Raw genomic sequence first — 21750 nt, forward strand, 5'->3', positions numbered from 1 at the left:
AAGAGGCCAACACACTGCGGAAAACAACGAACTGATGGCCACGTTCGAAGATCTTGCACTCGAAGACGAAGAGAACGAAGAGTAGTTGTAGTCTTTCTATTTTTTTCCTTTTGTAATTTTCTTATGCTTTTGTAATTTTTTTCCCTTTTGTAACCTATAGCATGGCTTTGTACTCTTTTACTTTCCAGGGATGGAGGGTTTTAATGAGGCAGTCACTAATAAAGCTCGAGATTTATCCCACATGATGGCACTTTCCTCATTTTAATTTTTTGGACTTATTTTTGCCTAACGTGCCTAGCGTGCCTAACGTGCCAGCCCATGTAAAAATAGTAAGTTTTTTTGGCTATATAAAGGGCTGCCTACCCCCTCTTATTTCTCACACTCAAACCCCATCTTATTTCCACACTCAACACATGGATGCTCCAAATGTTCGACGAAGAGTCTCGCCCGTCTCGAACTACTTTGATGAAGAAGTATTTGTGGTGGATGGTGTCAACATGCGTAAAGCTAAGTGCAAAAGATGTGGAATCTTTTTGAGCCTGGGGAACGGAGGAATCGGCCACCTTCATCGCCATAAGCAGAAACACGACAAGACAGACGAGCAGGCCGCAGGGCACCAAGCCATGTAGTTGTACTCTTTGTAATTTTCATTTTTTTATCTCGAGCATGGCATTGTACTCTTTTACTTCTTAGGGACGGAAGGTTTTAATGAGGCATGCTTTAATAAAGCTCAATATTTATCCCACATGATGACACATTGTCATATATTTTTTCAACTTTCTATACTTATTTTCTGACGTACAGACTTTCTTCTTATTTTCTGGATGTAATAAACGTCCTACAATTCTTTGGAAGTAATAAACGTACCAAAACCTACTGTTGCTATCGTGCTAGTGCCACATACCAGGTACAGCGAAACATATACTAAAAACACGAAGCGAGACGTGCATGCATGCATGCATGAAGGCTGCAGCCCTGCGTTGCTGCATCGATGGCACAAGCCGACGAGCGCGCGTGCAGCCCTGCACCGCCCATGCGCGCCTGCTCCAGCCAGACGTGCTTTTTTCTGAAAAATCGGGCCACCACGGGCCAGACGTGCCTACGGGCCAGCACGTTTAGCCAGGGGCCGTGCCTGGGCCTCGAAGGCCAGCACGCGTGCCGGCCCGGCACGGCCCAAGTAGTTCGCGTGCCTGAGCGGGCCGTGCCGTGCCTGGCCCATTTATCTCAGGGCGGGCCGTGCCTTGCCGGGCTGGCCCATTTGGCCAGGTTTGTGAGAGGGAAACAAACCAGACAGCAACGCGAGCAAGAACAAACGCTCCGACTGACTGAGCTGGCCTGCTTGCCTGCCTAGCTAGCACACCACCGAAGCCTAGTCGCTGGTCGCAGCTGCTGCGCGGCGTCCATCGTGTCCTCGTCGTCTTCTTCTCTCCAAACCGGAAGACCTCTCGCGCCACGCCACACCCCTACTACTTTACCCTCTCTCCTGCCGCTCTACTCCAGATCTCGAGGTCCACCGCGCGGGTCCGCTTGCCGCCCGAGAGGTACCCGACGTTCGAATCGCCCGCCTCGCCGGATCTGGCCGTTGGCCTTTTAAAATTATATTACGCAGCGGGTGGTGATTTCCTTGGTCTGGGTGATTTTTGTTGGTAGTTTGGAGTCGGGGGTTCCCGAGTTTGGGCCTCTGATTTTGGTCGGAGCGAGGGTGAAGGGTGCTAGGGTTTATGTGTAATTCGCGGCGAGAACGAGATAGTGTCTACCTGATGCGAGACTTGTGAGACCTGGCTAGATTTTTTTTGTCTCAGCAGCATAGCCCCTTTGGTACAGGTTTCGAGTTTAGGCGTTGGATTTTAAATATAGTAGCTAGGGTTTTGTTAGGTGTAGTTTGTGCTTAGACTACCCACAGTGGGAGTAACTTAGGTAGTAACATCACACATATCTAGATAAAATAGATGATGTAGCAAGCAATAAATGAAAAAATGGAGGAAAGTGGTAACATAGCTAGTTACTAGTAGTATGAGTAACATCACACATATCAAGGCAAAATGAGTCTATAGCCTAATAAATGAAGTGTTGCATGTTACCACACATATGTTACTCCCCACTATAGTGTTGACGTATAATGTGCTGCCTAGTCTCTTCCATCAGATCGGTCTTTTGGTTGCATTGGCTAGAGTATGCACTTCTACATGGTATCGGAGCCAAGAGGTCTTGAGTTCAAGACCCGGCTGGTGCAATTATATTGCAGCCCACTTTCGGTCCACGTTTAGGCCTGAGGGAGCCACACGTGAGGGGGAGTGTTGACGTATAATGTGCTGCCTAGTCTCTTCCATCAGATCGGTCTTTTGGTTGCATTGGCTAGAGCATGCACTTCTACATATAGAGGTGGTAACATAGACTAGTAATTGGCCTTCTTTAGTAGGAAACCTGACAGGCGCGGTAGTTATTTTTTTATTAGAGGTTGCTTCAAGCCTTCAAGATTCTTTGTATGTAGTTTATGTTAATGCTTCACTCCTCGCTGTGTTTCCAATCGTCATGTTGGGATGTAGGTTTTGAAGATTTGGATGGTTCATGGGTTTATATTTTTCACCATTCTATTTTGGGGATCTACTAGGGTTTTGTTGGTGCTTTATTGAGTTTGCATATGTGGCTGGTAGCACCTGGAACTAGTTTTAAAACACCACATGTTACTGTTTTTGTAGATTTTGGGTAGCATAATGCAGCGCTGTAGTAGAATTGTAGCTGTTGGGTTTATGGCAAATTTGCGGTTTCTTTTTTTTTTGAGGGTTCAGATTTGCTGTTTCTAAAAGGTTTAAAATCTGTGGTCCATGGGATTTTCTGCGTTTTTTTGAGAGAGCATTGGCTTGTTCTGTTCTATGAAGGACATGAACCACAAACTGTGTAATCTGAAGGTAACTCGACCAGTACTTTGTGATAAAAGGATAATCTAAGTTAACCGTGTTGCAATTGTGTTGTGGTCACCTTGACGAAAATCAAGCTAATATTTTTGACAAAGGAGCTTTATAGTTATTTTGAGCAGTTAAGTTGGCCTTTATTATTGTAATTTGTTAACCCAAGTCGGTTTTGTACACTACTATTTCTTGAAGCCTTTTATACTTCCTTCCCAACTGTTGGAAGAATTTGAGATCATGAAATAGATGGGATCTTGAGAAAGTGGCTGACATAATCAAGGTTTAAAAAAAGCCAGGCATAAGTAGGTTGCCTTTGCCTAGCACCTAGGTGGAGCTTACGCGCCCTAGGCGCAGCCTAGGCGGTCATACAGTTTTGACTAGCAGGGTTGTATTTGTGGTATTATATGCGTATAGACATTAATTTAGAGCATGAAATGAGTAAACTACCAGCTATTGCCCATCTGAAAATGGTCCATTTGGCCTGCCAGTGTGACATGGCATGATTTCTCGCTGGAGTGGACAATTTCTTACTTGCCCTGCCTAGACTTTCACTTATGCTCTAGGCGAGGCGTTTCTCTGTCACCTAGCGTGCCTAGCACCTTTTCCAATCGAGGACGTAATACAGTTTTGCTAAATTTTAGCTTACTTATGTTCTTTGTATGGCCAATTCAGGTTTCACTTTATGCCACTTTGTGTGACTGTGGACAATGGAGTGATTGCTGCCCTCTTTCTGTGAGTCACCATGGGAAGCAGTGAAGCAGAGACACCTGCTAAGGCAAACAAGGCATCCGCACCTCAGGTTTTCAATGCTGGAATTGTGGCATTATCTCTGTAGTCTATACCAAAAATAGTGAATGTGTCTTCCTAAAAATTTGTCCTTCCCTGTAACAGGAGCAGCAGCCACCTGCTACTTCGAGTACTGCAACACCGACAGTTTACCCAGATTGGACCAGCTTTCAGGTGAGGAAGTTCTCTTCCCTGTTTTGGAGATGGATGTCTCAAAACATGTATCCCTCTTGTGTGAAAACACAAGGAAAGTGGGAAATAAGTACTAGGCAGCGACATTTTTTCGATAATAATTGCAAATACAACTACCCACCCTCAATTTTAAGGATCGTTACTGATTTTGGCTGCAATGTGGTCGTTCTATTTTTTTTTCCTTTTGTTAATTCTGGTTACAATTGACAAAATAGCTTTCTCGTGTGTCATATTATTTTCTCGTTGCACTTATTTCCCTTCTTGATTCACACATATCAATATATCTATCATTAATAAATAGATCACATGTACTATCTACCCTAGGCTGCTCATCATGTTCTCCATTGGTTTTTTCAGGGATATCCTCCAATTCCACCACATGGGTTCTTTCCCTCTCCCGTGGTGTCAAACCCACAGGGTCATCCATACATGTGGGGACCTCAGGTAAGGTTTCATGTTTCTTTTATAATGGCAGTTAACTACTCTATAGTTTTGTTCCCCTATTCTCTGTCTGTGGTATTACCTCAGAAGATAGAGCACAGAGCCTCTAAAGATATATAATACTTCATCATAGGGAAAGATCAAATGTGGGTCAAACTTTTGCTAGGAGGAGGATTTTCTATCAACCTTTACTAGAGAAATAGCTGTGGGAATAGTCGGCATCCGGCTCGTGATTCGAACCGTTGACTGGGTTCCTTTTCCATCCGATTTGGTGAATTATTGGAGATAGATGTTAGACCACTATTGGTGCTGACAGAAACCTGCGTCAGGTGGTCACAGTCCACGCGTTTGTTTGAATCGCTGTCACGAGCGTGTCTAGAATAGGTTCCACATCTTCAAAATGCAGGCGTGCATGTTCTGCAATGTATGGAACACATGACGGCCCTCTTTTTACCCATGTGGTACCCGACATCCCGCAAATAACAGTTTGGTCCAGCTAAGACGACGGATCCAAACACTCCATCCAATTGAACCTATAGCTACTAGGTGCAGAACCTCTTTGTTTTGGTCTTGGGCCACACTCTTTGCCTTGTGCTAGAATGCCATGTACGAAGCGATTCAACACACATTCAGAGGTGAGAAGTTACACATGGATAAACAAGAAGTCATTGTTCTTCAGTTCCATACATACTTAGGTTGATATAGGACCAAGTCTTAATTGATGCCCAATCTTCACAATTTTGAGGTGACCAAGGGGAAAAACACAAATAACTCTAAACTAGACAAACAAGTTTCCATCACACATGTTCTCTCAAAACATCCAAAACAAGAGATACATATAGATCCACAATCAACAAAGGAAAAGGTAAAAGGATAGAGTTCTTCCCAAATCGTTAAGAGAGATGGGGCCTTGAGAGATGTTCTTCTCCAAACCCTGGTTGTTCTTGATCCTGTGGAGAATCCTTCTCCCTTAGGAGGTTTTGATCCTCTAGGAGGTGGCAAGATGAGCAAAGCTCTCCCAAGGTCTAGATATATGCTTTGCTAACTCTAATATGGGTCCATGGTACGGTTTATATATAGCTAAGAGGCGAAAGGGTAGGTGAGAGGGGATACATGGCCTCTTGGCCAGACCTGCATGCAGGCAGTGGTCGGACAGTCCGGGTTGGTGGCCGGATAGTCCTGACTGGTGGTCGGACAATCCGGGTTGCTAGCTGGACAGTCCGGCCGCTGACGCAGGCTTGGGTCCGGGCCGGCGAAGTCTTCGGGAGCAGAGCAATCTCCAAGGGCCGGATAGTCTGGGTTGCTACCCAGACAGTCCGGCTGATGGCTAGATGAAGAGCTGGATGAAAGGTCAGAGGACTTTGCCCGGCTTCAATTTGTGGGTATTGATGTTCCGAGCACTTCATGTCGGGCAATTCGGGTTGGTAGCTAGACAGTTCGGCCGCTAAAGCTGTGGATCATTTCTTCCTCTTCTCCATGATGCGGCCTTCTCCCGTCGCTCCTTCATGGAAGGATCCTTGGTATCTGAGTATGCATAGGGTCTCGGATTGAAGTAGTAGCCAGGTCTCGAGTGAATGCATAGGAAATTTGAAGAGGAAAGTGTTCACCTCGTATTCAATGGTAAAGGCATGGGCTCCAGCATTGGTCCAATTGGCGCTTGGGGTGTTGTTGGAGGATCCATGGTGATGTCCATGGGCTGGTCCACACCATCCCCTTCCCCCTCCCCTTGGGGAAGATCTGTCCTCAGACCCAAAACCTCATCACGATGGAATGGAACCAAGTCGAAGACGTTGAAGGTGTCGCTCACTGAGTACTTGTTGAGTGGATTGTCGATCTTGTAAGCGTTGTTGTTGATCCTTTGTAGCACCTTGAAGGGTCCATTGACTCCTAGAAGCAATTTGGATTTGTGCTCTTCCGGAAAGCGGTCTTTGTGAATGTGGAGTCAAACAAGATCTCTGAGTTGGAACACCATGGGCTTCTTGTTGGTGTGACCTTGGAGGCATGCCTTTGGACTTGCCGATGGCGGTCCTTTTATCTGCATGCATCTTTCTCATGAACTCAGCTCGGTCATTGGCGTACATGTTGACACACTCTTGTAGAGGAAGTGAAGTGCAACTTCGAATGAACAACCTGCCGTGAATTTAACACACAAACACGACCATGGGATTATACCATGATCATTATCCGACGTTCTGAACATGGCACATTCATGGCTATCCAATGCCATGGCATGCAAACATGCATAAATCATCCAAGACAAACATAATACAAACTAGTACTGTGTACGGCCAGCGCCAACTGCACATAAATATAGAGTGATTAACAAGTCTGGACTTTTTAATCACGAACATGAATATACAGTGCTTACAGGAAAGGAGTATGAAGTTTATACAATCCTTTATGTTGGAAGTAGTATGGAGATAATAATTTGTAGTGGTGTACGTCTAGTTGAGATATTTGAGATATTTGATATAAACTACATGACACGGCATGTACATGCGCCATACATATGTGATGGTACGCATTCATCCACACATACTGAGGCAGGCACTCTTGCAGCAGCATTGGCTTCTCATGTCCACCACTATAGCCTAGGTGATAACAAGATCACAGTGGCTAGAGCCTGCCGATGAGAGATGAGTTCGACATCGGAGTATCATGTGTAGACGCCACTATAATGTCATGATTCCACTGCCGTCGAGGATCAATCACGGACGAGGTGAAATGTCTTTGCTTCAGCGTGCGTGCTCGGCACCTGCATTGCTCCACCTTGGGATCCCGGCGACCATTGTCATGCAGTTGATGGCATGACGCATGACTGCAGATTTGCAAAAGGAAAATGAGTGTGATAAGACACCAATTAGCAAGCTGCACATCCTCGCGTTTTAATCAACCAGTGCCTTCCAAACATACATGCATGCTCCAGTACCAGATATGATGTTTGCAACACCAAAGGAGAGAGCAAAACATCAAGTTTAGACCGTCTCACCGGGGAGATCGGCGTTCATCTGGCACACGGCCATTGCCATGTCCACCTAATCCGATGGTATATTTTCCGGGAGACGCGCAAGACCAATGCTTAGCAGGGTGTCCATCTAAAATTAAAAAGGCAATTAGCAAGACACATGTATAGAAATGAATCACATAAATTCGTACTACCTCTTTTGTTGCTCACATCGTTCACAATCCAATTGTTTTGCCGGCACTGGTTTTGGTTCATGGGAGAGAGAGAAGAGAGAGAGACAGAAATAAATAGCGCTGAGAGATAGAATTGTTTAGATTGCATGCAGATCCAGTTAATTTTACAGCTACGATAGAAAGGATTGGAATGACCAAGAAAATAGGAAGACCCGTGGGCCAACTAATCAGGCGAAGAAAGATCACTTTTCTGTGCATGCGACCTGTTTAAAAACATTCAAGATCTGAATAAGATCAGAAGGTAGTAATCGTGGGGGTAACTACCCTTGGTTGTAAGATTTATTTTCCCGGACACCTCTTTTGTACTCCCTAGGAGTACATACTCCCACCCAGATAGTTTGAGTTGGATATACCCAATAAAAAACTAACCGACAGAAAAAAGTCAACCTGCTGTGTGTGCATGGCGGCATGCGACTACTTGATCTTATTATCAAGGAAGTATATGGGTTTTCAATCAAAAAAATACGGTGATGATTTGTACTACGTAACACGCATCTACTCTCCTTTTTAAATATGGTGATTGTTCGCACACGAACACGTCACCGTGTACCCTCGACGCTGGGGGTGATGCACCGCAGCTCACCTCGAAGGAGGCCCGGCTGGAAGTGCGGTACGCAGGCAATCCGGCGGGTGCTTTTGTAGACCCGAAATCCCACACGCCCGGGAGGGACCCCGTCAGGGCGTGCGGCAGCTATGGGCTGCCCTAGGTTGGCCTGACCGCCCCTAGGGCCTCGAGGTTCGCCGCCCTGCAATAAGAAGAGCGAACGAAGAACGAGGAAGAAGAAGAACAAGGGAGAGAGATAAAAGTAAAGGTAAAAAGTGGTAGATTAATTGATCGATTGTGTGTTGTTCAATCGGCCGTCACCCCTTAGGTATATAAAATCCGTGTAGAACATTTTCTCATATGAGGTCGTCTTGGGGGCTTAATCGGCCAAACTGTACTCTAAATATAAGATCTTAGTACTTTGAGCATAGTTTCGGCCTTCGAGATGAAATCGGACGGCGATGGCCCAAACTGCAAAGATGTTCATATCAACAATACGGAATTCTTTCATGTAGATCACTTCACCATTTGAGGTTGACCGTGCCAAAATCTGGTGTCAACACATGCCCTCCTGTTTTCTGGCAGAGCTTGCGTGCCAGAAAATACTTTGCCTAGGGTAATGTTTAAGCACGATGCCAACACTCCATCGGCTGTGCATGCTGAGTACGATAATTTTTATCGTCCATATGCTCAGGCTTGTTGCTGCTTGGGTAGAGCCTCTTGGATAATAGTCGTCTGAGAACGACCATTGGATGTCACAAAGACCTCCACGTAAGTTTCGAAACTTACGTCAATCCTGACCTTGCTTTGTCTAGGCACTCCATGGGAATATTAGAACTGTTCGGCGATAAGCCAGTTGCCGAGCGGTTATGACCATGCACCTCAAAGGAATATCGTCAACTGTTCGGCGACTCAACTCATTATTGATCAAAGTACACCATCAAGCCTCCGCCGAACAACGTCTGTCTCCTGACTTGGATCCTGCAAATAACTAACATCAGGAGTCGGAGCTTTTTTATGCACTAAACCCTTGATTAGTGGCTGACTCAATAATTAAGTCGGCCTTGCCAGTATTGGCAAACACTGAGCATCGACTATAGGAGTAGGAGATCAACCATGGTGAACACCGTTAGCCAGATGCCGGCTTTGCCAACACAATGAACTCTGAGGGCGATATGCAAATATCGGCCATGCGTTCTCATCTCAAAGGAGCTCGGGAGTCCGTCCACCAAAGTGTGAATAGCCGAAATAAGTTAGATGTTTTGGCTGAGGATAAATTCCATAGCGTTGATTTTGATGGTACGATTGAAGAGTGTGGATGCCAAGCCTCCTGGAGTCTCCTATAGTGAGATGAAAATTGTCGTCCTCGCCTACAGGCTTTACGTTTGTACTCCCTTACTTTTGCTTGTTTCGCAACAGGAGCTGGTACATCATTCTCACCTTGACGGCTTCCCTTCGGGACCCATGCCATGTTCCTCTTCTCTAACTCTTTGGCCCTGAGCCGCTTCAGTTTTCTTTCTTGCCAATGTGATAAGCCGAGTGAGCATCCTGACTGTGATTTTGTTCTGTGCACTGGCAATTTCTTTCTATCTTTGGGCATCTCTGGCTTGGCCTGTCCAAACTCGGCGATTGAATCCTTGAAAGTTACTTGCTTCACTTTCTTGTCCTTAGTAGCCAACATAGCCTCGGCAGGCTTTTTTTCATCTAGAGTCAGACCTGAAATAGCACACTTGCGGCCATCCTTTTTCACTCTGTACACTTGCTTGATCACGTCCATCTTTTTTGCCGAGCTCCGGACCGATTCTTTTTGGTTGAGCCGGTCTTTAACATGTGGTTGTTGAACAAACGATGATCCTATCGGAGGTGCATAATTTTGTTGATGTGGTTTAGAATATGATGGACGGTGTGCCCTTGATTTATTCTTGTTCCATGATATATATGAATAAGAGTCAGCATGGGGAGGTATCCATGACATCGGCATTGGTGGCCCAAAAGGAGGATACGGAGTCTGCTTGCTCAACTTCTTCCTTCGCCAATCCCGGTCTTCAGATTTGTGCCTTGGGGGTGACTTCGATGCTTTTATTTCACTCGGCCGATAAGCACTCTTTGCCTCACTTATCTTCTGATATTTTTATAATAACTTCGTGAAAGTGACTTTCAGCCTTTTACCTTTGTGCTTACCATGGCCTTTGCTTTCTTTAGTTGTGCGTGCATCGGTCTTTGAATTTTCTCGTTGCCCCCCATTGCTAGATGTCGCCATTGTAGCTTTGATGGAATTCCCGTCTTCAAGATTGTTGTTAATGCAGTTTTTAACAATATCCTTGCTCGAAGACTTGACCCTATCATCATTGGTGTGTACCTGTCGTCCTTTAGATGAATCGGCTTGAGATAGCCGAGTCAACATTTGACCGCCATCAAGACCAATCTGATCTGATTGGCCATATGCTCGTTCTTGAACAAACTTCAATCGTCCTGTGTTGGCTGATTGTGCAACTTTATGAATCACATTGTAGTCTTTAAAATTTTGCTCGAATGAACATTGCATTTGCTCTTGTCTTGATGGCTCGACATCGTGATCAATAGTAATAATAGGATTAGTCAGTGATGCACCGACAATGTGATCACACATACCTAGACTGAAGGTACATTGCTCATCTACTAACTGATTGTGTGATATCGGCTTTGCAACTAAACAACCGAGTGGTGTCGGTTTAACATCGTCTGACTCGGCTATGCATTGATTTTCATCCTCCTTTTCCGATGCTCTTGAATCAGCTATCCTAGAGGACTTTGAACCTGACTTTATATTCCCGTAACCAAAATAATTACAGAATATGCGTCTCATCTGAGACCAAATGTTAGCCAGGCATGAAACAAACAAAGCTGTCCATATGAATATAAATTTTAGTTGGCATGACGGGAACAACTTTGATTGCGATGAGTTGTCACTATTAGCCTCTATGAATGGTGCCATGTGTTGATGAGCGTGATTAGTGACAAGATAATTCGAAACAAACAGATTACTCATCTCGATTGGTCTTTCAAAATTAATTAGAATCTTACTAACGGGTGCATCAACAATATGATTTTGTGGTCGACGCAAATTCGTGTGGCCAACGACCGTTGTGACATTTGGGAATGCACGCTCGGACGTTTCTCGTCCAAGAAATTCTATAATCACTGCTACAAGCAGGTTGTGGCAGATGAGGCGTTCGGTTGGCTCTGGAAAGCCAAGAGCCCGATCAAATTCAAGATGTTCGGGTGGCTACTCCTAGTTGATCGTCTGAATACCAGGAATATGCTCAAACGTAGACATTTTGCTGTCGCGGGGGGCAACTACACATGCATGTTCTGTCAAAACCCTCCCGAGGAAACTGTGGAATGTTAGAATAATCATGACTTAGAGTTAGTCTCCAGTTGGTTAGGCAGTGCGTGTGTGTGCATGCAGCTTCGAGTGGAGAGATTAGTGGGTCAATTAGTTGTGTGTATCGTGCGTGCATGCAGGATCCGTTGGTGGCCAGCTCACGTCATGCACGAATGGACGCGACGTGGGTGTGACCGTGCCAGGCGGATTGCGTGCATGCACAGGCGGAGTGGGGGCGAGCGCGAGGCGTAGCCTGAGCCAGCCTATATAAACCCCCCTCTGTGTATTGCGCCGGTCTGTTGCCGCGCCACGGTGACGGTATGTGCCGAGCCGAGGGGGAGGGGCCTAAGGAAGATGTAGTCTCCGTTGGGACCGTGGTATGCGCCCGGTCGATGTGAGAGTTCTTCCGGGGTCGTGCTGCGTGTGTGCGTGTGTACCTCCATGTATGTGTGTTTGAGTAGGTGAGTTGAATAGAAGCCAACATACAGGCCGTTCGGCGGCTGGGGCGTTCGTCGCCTGGAAAATTCTGTTCATCTTCTTCTACCTTCGTGCGGCGTTTGTCGCCGGAGGGCGGTTCGGCGTATCTCGCCGGTGGGTTTGTTCCAACATTTGGTATCAGAGCTTGGTTGTCTTGGCGTGGTTCGCCGTGCTGGAGGCGTGCCGGCGATGGCGGTGTTCGTCGGCGGCTACGCGACGGAGCTCCAGGCCGTGTGTCGGCCTACGGAGGTGCGCGGCGCTGCGATTGTCATGGCGGACGTGGAGGCGGCACGCGGTGAGTCCGCGGCGGCGCGGCTGCGGCGCGTGGCGAGCGCGGCGAAGGCGACACACGGCGAGTCCGGCGATGGCGGCGTTCACCGTGGCTGTGCGGAGCTCCACGCCGTGTGTCGGCCCATAGACGTGCGCGCGCTGCGGCGACGTGGCGTGGAGGCTGCGGCGGCATGACGAGGAGGCCATGGAAGTGTGGCGCGGGCGCGGCGAGCACACGGCACGTCGGCGTGGGGGTGCGCGGCGGCATCAGGCGGACGATGGTCGACGATGAGCCATGTCTCCTGTGATGGCGAGGCGAGAAGGCAAGTCAAGATTAGGAGGAGTTTGTTAGAATAATCATGACTTAGAGTTAGGCTCCAGTTGGTTAGGCAGTGCGTGTGTGTGCATGCAGCTTCGAGTGGAGAGATTAGTGGGTCAATTAGTTGTGTGTATCGTGCGTGCATGCAGGATCCGTTGGTGGCCAGTTCACGTCATGCACGAATGGACGCGACGTGGGTGTGACCGTGCCAGGCGGATTGCGTGCATGCGCAGGCGGAGTGGGGGCGAGCGCGAGGCGTAGCCTGAGCCAGCCTATATAAACCCCCCTCTGTGTATTGCGCCGGTCTGTTGCCGCGCCACGGTGACGGTATGTGCCGAGCCAAGGGGGAGGGGCCTAAGGAAGATGTAGTCTCCGTTGGGACCGTGGTATGCGCCCGGTCGATGTGAGAGTTCTTCCGGGGTTGTGCTGCGTGTGTGCGTGTGTACCTCCATGTATGTGTGTTTGAGTAGGTGAGTTGAATAGAAGCCAACATACAGGCCGTTCGGCGGCCGGGGCGTTCGTCGCCTGGAAAATTCTGTTCATCTTCTTCTACCTTCGTGCGGCGTTTGTCGCCGGAGGGCGGTTCGGCGTATCTCGCCGGTGGGTTTGTTCCAACATGGAACATCTGTTCTTCAATTGCCCCTTTAGTCAACACTGCTGGAGTAAAGTTGGATTGACGTGGCCGATAGATGCCAACAGATTGGCTTTGCTGCGTGGGGGTAGGGATAACTGGAGGCAACCTCTTTTCATGGATATATTTTTTTTGGCTGCTTGGAGTCTATGGATGGAGAGAAACAACCAACACTTCAGAGGGATTCAGCATTCCTTCGAAGCATGGCTGGCTAGATTCAAGCATCTCTTGGAGTTGCTAACACATAACTGCAGAGAGGAGCTTCGCCCCTTCCTGTCTAGTTACATTGTAAATTTGGGTCACTAGGGTTGTAGCTAGCTTGCTTGGCCGGGGGGCCACAAAAACCCTTTGTAACGCATATGTAACTGTTCCTTTGTGAGCAATACAAAGTCAGTGGGAGAGGTTTGTAACGCATATGTAACTGTTCCTTTGTGAGCAATACAAAGTCAGTGGGAGCCTCTCCCACTGTCATTCACCTTTCAGAAAAAAAACAATATGATTTAGACCGAATCGAAAATTGAGTAAACTGTCGGCTAGGTGTACCTTTGTGAAGTCGTTGGAAGGAGAAGATGGTTGCACCACTGGAACAATACCTTTCACCACTTTTGAATAATCCTCCAACGCCTCTTCCTCTTTTTCTGGATCTCGTGCCTCATCATTCGGATTTCCCGAGTAGATTTCACTTGGATTTCTCGAGTAGATTTCACTCGGATTACCCGAATGGGTTCCACTCGGCCGCTCTTCGTCAGCTAAACTTCGTTCTGCTGCACGCTTTGGTTCTTGATCTTCATCACTAGCCAAACTTTGTTTGGCCATATAACTTTTCTCTTGATGCTCATCAATTTCTTTGGCACAGAACTCACAGGGCAGCATGTAAGCTCCCTCACATCCAGAAAAATCTAGCACGGCCAATTTGTTGCGTTTACCGTTCCTTTGCTCGGCAAAGCTTGCATCTTCTGATTTGGTACATGCGGCAATAATTGGCTTGATGCACTCGACTTTAGCCGGCGATGCCCTCGTCTGGAACGATGCTCTTGGCTGGCATGATGTACTCAGCTGGCTCGATGCAACACACTCGACCTTAAATGTCTCGGTGCTCAATCCGGTTTCAATTGAATCCACCATTGTCTTGTCACTAAAGGAACCGTTCAACTCGGCTGTAGACGACTTGCTCATATTTAACTCGGTTTCAACCGAATCAACCGTATTAGCCGAGTGAACCCTTTCTTGCTGGTTTGCTTGCAAAGCTTCTTTCTTGGCTTGCCTCAACATCATAGAGGAGCCATCATGATTGCTGAATGGAAGAAGGGACTTCACATATTCTTGCAAATATTCCTCTCCACGCCTCTTCTTGAGTGCTTCATAAGCTTGTCGATATTCTGTTGGTAATTCCTCAAGAGTTGGTGTAGTAAAGCCATTGACGCTATTCCCTGTGAGAGTTGGCTTGACCCCATCCATTCGGGCGACATATTATTCTTTAGACTCGGCCCTACTTGGATCCGCATGCCCCCCCAACGCTCTTAGGATCTTTCGGCAATGAATTGATGTTGCCGAAATTTGGCAATTCTACATGGGGTGTATAATATGCTGCAATGATAGGTGAAGACGTATGCACTGTTGTCGAATATTTTCTCTCGCTAATTTGATCACCTGGCAACACTTCGTCTTCTTTCAAAACCCTAGCTCTTATTGCCTCATTATCAGGAACCAGCCCCCTTTCATGTTGTTCAAGGCAAAGTGCGCTAATCTTCTTATTTTTGGCTAAACATTTTAATGCAGCCAAAGCCACCTCATCTCCTGCAATATTAGGCATATATGCTCCTATAGAAACTCCATTCACTCGGCCATAACCACGAAGGTGAGCCGAGTCATGAATGTTTTTAGTTGCATATCCCACTAAACAATCAATCTCATAAGGTGTAGTATATGATGACTGAGGACAACCAGCCAAATAACTATAGGAAGCATGGCCGATTCCCCCGTCCATCGGCAAGTTTGGGGATGAACTCGCATATCGCGAGTCGGCTGCCGATGGACAAAACTGTGAGATTCCCTCATGTACATGAGGTGTCATATATTGATCACTCAAACAAATCGTGTTGTTCACCGGCATATTGAAAGGTGTTGCCGATGCACGAAAGTTCAGATTCATAAGTTGCATGTCACAGTTTTGTAAATTCCAAGTTTCTCCAACGGAATAACTAGTCGGCCTTTGCTCATTAGTGCTAGCCGACATGACATATCCATTGAAAGATCTAGCAACATCAACATAATGGCTATTTGCATCTACGTAAAGAGATTGATGATACATGTTACCGTTGTAGATTGCAGCCGCTTGATGACGCCCTCTTCGTAGCAAGAACAGGCTGGAGACTGTTCAAAGCTTCGTCCCCAGCGGAGTCGCCAAAAAGTGTGTTCGTACACGAACACGTCACTGTGTACCCTTGACGCTGGGGGTGATGCACCGCAGCTCACGTCGAAGGAGACCCGGCTGGAAGTGCGGTATGCAGGCAATCCGGCGGGTGCTTTTGTAGACCCGAAACCCCACACGCCCGGGAGGGACCCCGTCAGGGCGTGCGGCAGCTATGGGCTGCCCTAGGTTGGCCTGACCGCCCGTAGGGTCTCGAGGTTCGCCGCCCTGCAACAGGAAGAACGAACGAAGAACGAGGAAAAAGAAGAACAAGGGAGAGAGATAAAAGTAAAGGTAAAAAAGTGGTAGATGAATTGATCGATTGTGTGTTGTTCAATCGGCCGTCACCCCTTAGGTATATAAGAGGCGGATGGACTTCCCGTACAAGAAAAGGACTCCAAATCACGTCCAAATCTTTCCAAAATTAACCGAACTCGGATTTAGGTAAGTCTGGGACATTAGTTCGGTTTTTGACTCTCACAGGCCACAAATGACCTCGGATGAAGATGTGCCCAAAAGCAATATTAACCGTTTCGACGATACAAACAACTTTCATGTTGATCGTTTTTCGATTCGAGGCCATCTTCAGGGCCGAGCGCCTCGCGCAAGACAGCCGATTTGTGGCGCTACCCATCAAACATTCAGACATCATGTCTGGTGGGGCGCGCCATATGTAGCCTCCTGGCAGAGCTGCATTCGAATGGCTCTAACTTTTGCATACGATCTCAAATTGAGATGATTTTTATATCAAAATCAATCGTTTCAACGAGACGAAGACAATCCGTGTAGAACATTTTCTCATATGAGGTCATCTTGGGGGCTTAATTGGCCAAACTGTACTCTAAATATAAGATCTTAGTACTTTGAGCATAGTTTCGGCCTTCGAGATGAAATCGGACAGCGATGGCCCAAACTTCAAAGATGTTCATATCAACAATACGGAATTCTTTCATGTAGATCACTTCTCAATTTGAGGCCATCTTAAATAAGTTCTTGACCGTGCCAAAATCTGGTGGCAACAGTGATGGGGAATTTATATTGAATTATATGAGATATTGAGCATTACCGTATAAAATTTTGGTATATATATTGCCATGGGGGGTATATACTGTTTTTTAAGTAGTATATACTACTTCTCCCTCCGTTCACAATTATAAGATGTTCTAACTTTTTTGTGAATTGGATGTGTATATATGGTTGTGTGTTTGTTCACTCATTTCGGTCTATATGTAGTCCATATTGAAATATCTAAAACATCTTATGTTTGTGAACGGAGGGAGTACTTTTTAAAAGAGTATATGGTAAACCTTTTCAAAGAAGTATATATTTTTCATCATGGTAATTACTATCTACTAGTTTCTGTAAAGTAGTATATACTGTTTTTTTTTCTTGTCAAAGGAGTATATGCTGAATTTTTTCCGAAGGAATATATACTGAAATTGTCTAATGGAGTGTCGAATATTTCTGTTTAAGGAGTATGTACTGGTGTTCTGTAAGGAGTATATATTAAAACAAGTACTAGTATATTCAACCGATGGAGATGTATATTCATGCCCAAGATAGAGTACATATGTGCATCAGAAGGAGTATATATTCTCGATTGTACAAGTGCAAAAGAAACACCATGTACGTACTAGCCACATGGATGTGATGTATGTTTGGACTCTGAAATAAACTGAACTTGGCTAAATATCTGAAGTGTCGTTACATACATCCAACAACAGCAACAAACAAGATTCCAATTGATATGAGTATGTGTGTATTTTAGACCACAACACGAGTTTACAGGCTGCACATAAGAGATGTGTCAGTCATGTGTTGTGCAGTCCATCACGAGCACACCGCACCATCCGGCCAAACAAGCCGCTGTCGTCGAACACCACCGGAGCCGCAACGATCCATCATGCTGATCAATTGACTGGCGCCGTGTAGGAGGAGTTCAATTGACACACTAGGCACGGAAAAGAAGCAGATGTGTCTGCCAAAGACTGATGTATCTTGGGCCGAAGATGCTTGATGTGCTTCACTGTGGTAGTGCTGTTATCTTAGTCGACCATCCTGGTTGGGCAATCCTGCGTGCATGCATATATGAATTAATAGGAGCGAGAAAGCTATTCCTTATGATAACCAGGGATGCAAAAGTTTTACATTGACGAGAGTTGGGCGGCGCTCTTGTTCCGTCCACGGAGTTGGCTGTCGCCGTAGCCGGATATGAGACGCATCTGCTCATTGCCCACCGGTGCAGAGTGTATGCCGATCTTTAACCGTGGCGAAAGCAAGGGATGAGTTGCTGGCTGCCGGTCGTCATTGTCGCCGCTGCTACGTCCACTGTGATTGTGTTACCGGAGGATGAGATAATTAACCATCTAACAAAATTTGTGGAACTTCTCTGCAATCGGTTCACCAAAACAAAGGAGACTGTTAATATGGTCCAACACTAATGTGTAGTTGTAATACTCTGCATGCACTTTAAAGAGTATTTTTTTCTCATGAGTTTCTTGTTGCCTTTTGTCAGCCTATGATGCCACCATATGGGAGTCCACCATATGTCATATACCCTCCTGGAGGAATTTATGCTCACCCATCAATGCGACCGGTATGCTTCAGCATGTTGCTGTAGTTTTCAGTATATACCTAAAATGCTACTGCTTAGAGTCTGACATTTGCTGAGTCATTGCATAATCCTGCAGGGTGCACACCCATTTGCTCCCTATACCATGACTTCTCCAAACGGCAATCCTGATGCTGCTGTAAGACGAGGCATTCTTAGATTGACTGATCTTCTTTTTCATTATGGAGTCTAATGGACCTAATATTTCAGGGAACTACCACCACTGCTGCTACTGCTGGTGGTGAAACAAATGGCAAATCCTCCGAAGGAAAAGAAAAAAGTCCCATTAAAAGATCCAAAGGAAGTTTGGGTAGCTTGAACATGATTACAGGGAAAAACTGTGTCGAACATGGTAAGACCTCAGGGGCATCAGCCAATGGAACCATCTCTCAAAGGTTAGTGTGTGGTCAATTTTAGTAATAACAAGACTTCCTCCTTGTTTGCAACATTCAGTTTGTGTTGCCTCTTTTCTTGCAGTGGGGAAAGTGGAAGTGAAAGTTCAAGTGAGGGAAGTGAAGCGAATTCTCAGAATGTAAGCTATGGTTTTGCAGCGTTTAATCTTTTTTGATCAGACGTGCATACTTGCCTGTACATTTTTAGGCAGCATATGCACCTTGAGTTTAAATTTGCGGCATTTATGATTCCAGACATGCTATACCATTTCGTGTTTATTTCTTGTGAGAAGTCTTAATATCTTTGCCATTTTGAGTAATCTTTACAGGATTCACAACACAAGGAAAGTGGACAAGAACAAGATGGAGGTATGCCGATGAAAATTCTTATGGTTCTTGCTTTCATGTTTGCACTTTATGAAGCTTCTTAACTTTGTTGTGCGTGCTATCAGATGTCCGAAGTTCCCAGAATGGTGTATCACCTTCACCATCCCAGGCGCAGTTGAAGCAAACTTTGGCAATTATGCAAATGCCATCAAGTGGTCCAGTGCCTGGCCCAACAACAAACTTGAACATAGGAATGGACTACTGGGCAAATACAGCAAGCTCCTCTCCTGCATTGCATGGTAAAGTGACCCCAACTGCAATTCCAGGGGCTGTGGCCCCAACAGAGCCGTGGATGCAGGTTTCTTCTAAGACCTTATCTTGGGAATTATAGATTATACCCTTCCCTATTTTTGTAGCCTCTACTTCTCTGCTTCATAAATACTTTTGTATTGCTTGGTTTGTAGCCAATATACCATTTTTTTGCTATGACCAAAACTTTGGTCTTGGTTTGGATGGTTGCCAACTTTTTGGCCATGCCAGTTGCTCCTTTCCAACTCTGCTCCGTCTTTTTAGCCAAAGTTGGCCAACTCTTGGGCACACATAACCTTGACCAAGATTTTGGCTAGCCAAGTATTTGGTGGGGCAACCGTAGACTCAAACCATACACACCCTTTGTTCCCAACCTTGTATATTTTGTCAGACCAAGAAATAAATCTTTTGCGATACAGGTATCTATCCGAAAGATCTCTGTGTTTAGGATAACTTCATACATGCAACTGAAGTTAACTTCTGTACTAGGAGTATAATTGGACATAGGCTGTGTTAGCACTTAGCATTGTGGTGGATTACCATAATCGCATTTGCCCCACCCGCTTTTGCCTATTTTAGTGCTTGTTTGACCCGCTTTTGCCTACTTTTGTGGCTAATTTTCAACAGCAGATTTTAAAAATAAGCACAGCTCATCACAGTTCAGCAAGCTCAAACTGAGCCATAACTACTTTACTCATCATGAATTTTATTTACTTTCCCCATCTTGCATACCATGCACTGTAGGAGGTTTATCACCCTTTTTTCTTGTCTAGTAAATACTAAACAGTAATGATAATTATTTGTCATATTGCAGTTACCTAAAATATAAACCATTGTTACTTTATTGAAATATACTAATAAACAAAATAAATCCATAAGTCAGTTTTAAGACTATTGAAGAGGCACTTCAGTATCAGTAGTTTCGTGGATAAAAATCTGAAATCTTAGTTTGGCAAATGGAGAAACTAAATATTTTGACTACCCATTATCCAGGATGAACGTGAACTGAAAAGGCAGAAAAGAAAGCAGTCAAACAGGGATTCTGCTCGCAGATCTAGGCTGCGCAAGCAGGTATTTTGTTTGTTCATCTCGAGACATACACTTTTGTCCCCTCAAGTTGATGAAGCAACTGTGTATTTTTGCAGGCTGAATGTGAGGAGTTGGCTCAGCGGGCTGAAGTATTGAAACAGGAAAATGCTTCACTTAAAGATGAAGTGAGCCGGATCAGAAAGGAGTACGATGAACTTCTGTCAAAGAATAGCTCACTGAAGGTTTGTCTTCCACTTTTTTCCTAGTTTGATATTCTGAAGCATGTTTGTTAACATTTGAGTTTTGTTTTATTTTTTCTTCTTTTCGTTTGTTGCTCTGTAGGATAACGTTGGAGACAAACAACACAAAACTGATGAGGCAGGACTTGACAATAAGCTGCAACATTCTGGTGATGACAGCCAGAAGGACACTAATTGAGCTATCATGCAATGCTATCAGATCATAGCCCTAACTAGATTGTTGCTGGCGCAGTTGTAGTATGCGTATTGACTCCATACTTATTGCATTTAATTATTACCAGGTCGTGGTAAATCTTAATGCCAGCCTCGTGTGCTGGTTCCTGTTTCACACATGTCTTGGCTTATCTTTTAGAAGTCAAGATGTGACTGAAAATGTAGGTTGTGAACCAGTTCACTGTATCTGTTAGAAATTGTTGGTACTTTCAACTTTACAGATCTGTATTGCTGATTGTTATTGTTATGTATACCTGAAGAAATATCAGTCTTTTAATAGTCAGGTTGCTGTTTGGCCAGGCTTGACTGGTGCGTAGGTTATGTTAAATATGAATGCATCAATCTTTCCCACACATTTGATATGATATAGTGAACAAATGGAGGACTTCTGCTTTGCCGAGTGTCTCAAACGTTGTAACTATCAGAGACTATCTTTTTTTGTTTCAATTTTTCAGTTTTGCTTCTTTCAATTCACCTGAGTTGTGCTGTGGGTATGCTAAATTTTGGATGGTGATCAGAATATTCGTTTCTAGCTGTGCTTATGCTAAATTTTGGAGTGGTGATCAGAATATTCGTTTCAAGCTCATAAACTGCTTTGCCATATGCACTGTTGGTAAAAAAAATGTGTTCTTAATTCTCACTGATAACAATTTGTTTTGACCTTTATGTGTTGGGAGTAGTATTTAGCTTAAATTGTGATTGCCATGATCCAAATAAAATGTTTACCATTCGGCACCTCTCCTTAACAGTTGTATTCAGTTTGTGTGCAGGAATGAAGTTCTAGGAACATGATGGAAATTTCTCTCATGGAATAAGCTGTGCTTAGCATAGGTATGTCTGCCCTACAAGGAAATAGTTTATTTGGGAGTTCTGTTTGTATAAGTTGTCAATTATGATCTCTTGACTAATGTTTTATTGCAAGTGTCTCGTATAGTACTCCAGAAAGAGTTCTTTTATCCATAACAAGCCAAAACGCTAGTAGGTTGAACTAGTCGTTGAGGAACGGAGACATATCTGTTGAGCATGGATCTGCCCCTGGATCCTAGAAAATGGAGAACATCAAAACTA

At 45.1% G+C, this 21750-nt stretch overlaps 1 protein-coding gene across 1 annotated transcript; it reads left to right on the forward strand.

Annotated features, from left to right (window-relative positions):
- Positions 1-1300: 1300 nt before the first annotated feature.
- LOC109775615 (bZIP transcription factor 1-D) lies at positions 1301-20981 on the forward strand. Its single transcript, XM_020334339.4, has 13 exons — positions 1301-1541; positions 3582-3708; positions 3801-3869; positions 4245-4331; positions 18057-18137; positions 18232-18291; positions 18363-18547; positions 18630-18684; positions 18874-18913; positions 18997-19229; positions 20174-20251; positions 20326-20451; positions 20552-20981. Exons 2-13 carry the CDS (start codon positions 3652-3654, stop codon positions 20645-20647), a joined length of 1167 nt encoding a protein of 388 aa, XP_020189928.1. The 5' UTR covers positions 1301-1541; positions 3582-3651; the 3' UTR covers positions 20648-20981.
- The last annotated feature ends 769 nt before the right edge of the window (positions 20982-21750 follow it).

Source organism: Aegilops tauschii, chromosome 5 (genome assembly GCF_002575655.3).
Source record: "Aegilops tauschii subsp. strangulata cultivar AL8/78 chromosome 5, Aet v6.0, whole genome shotgun sequence".
In the NCBI taxonomy this organism is placed as follows: domain Eukaryota; kingdom Viridiplantae; phylum Streptophyta; class Magnoliopsida; order Poales; family Poaceae; genus Aegilops; species Aegilops tauschii.

Coding starts and splice junctions, on each gene's coding strand:
- LOC109775615 (XM_020334339.4), top strand. CDS start 3,652: ATGGGAAGCAGTGAAGCAGAGACACCTGCTAAGGCAAACAAGGCATCC. Junction 4,332..18,056: donor CATACATGTGGGGACCTCAG/GTAAGGTTTCAT, acceptor GCCTTTTGTCAG/CCTATGATGCCACCATATGG. Junction 19,230..20,173: donor CAACAGAGCCGTGGATGCAG/GTTTCTTCTAAG, acceptor CCCATTATCCAG/GATGAACGTGAACTGAAAAG.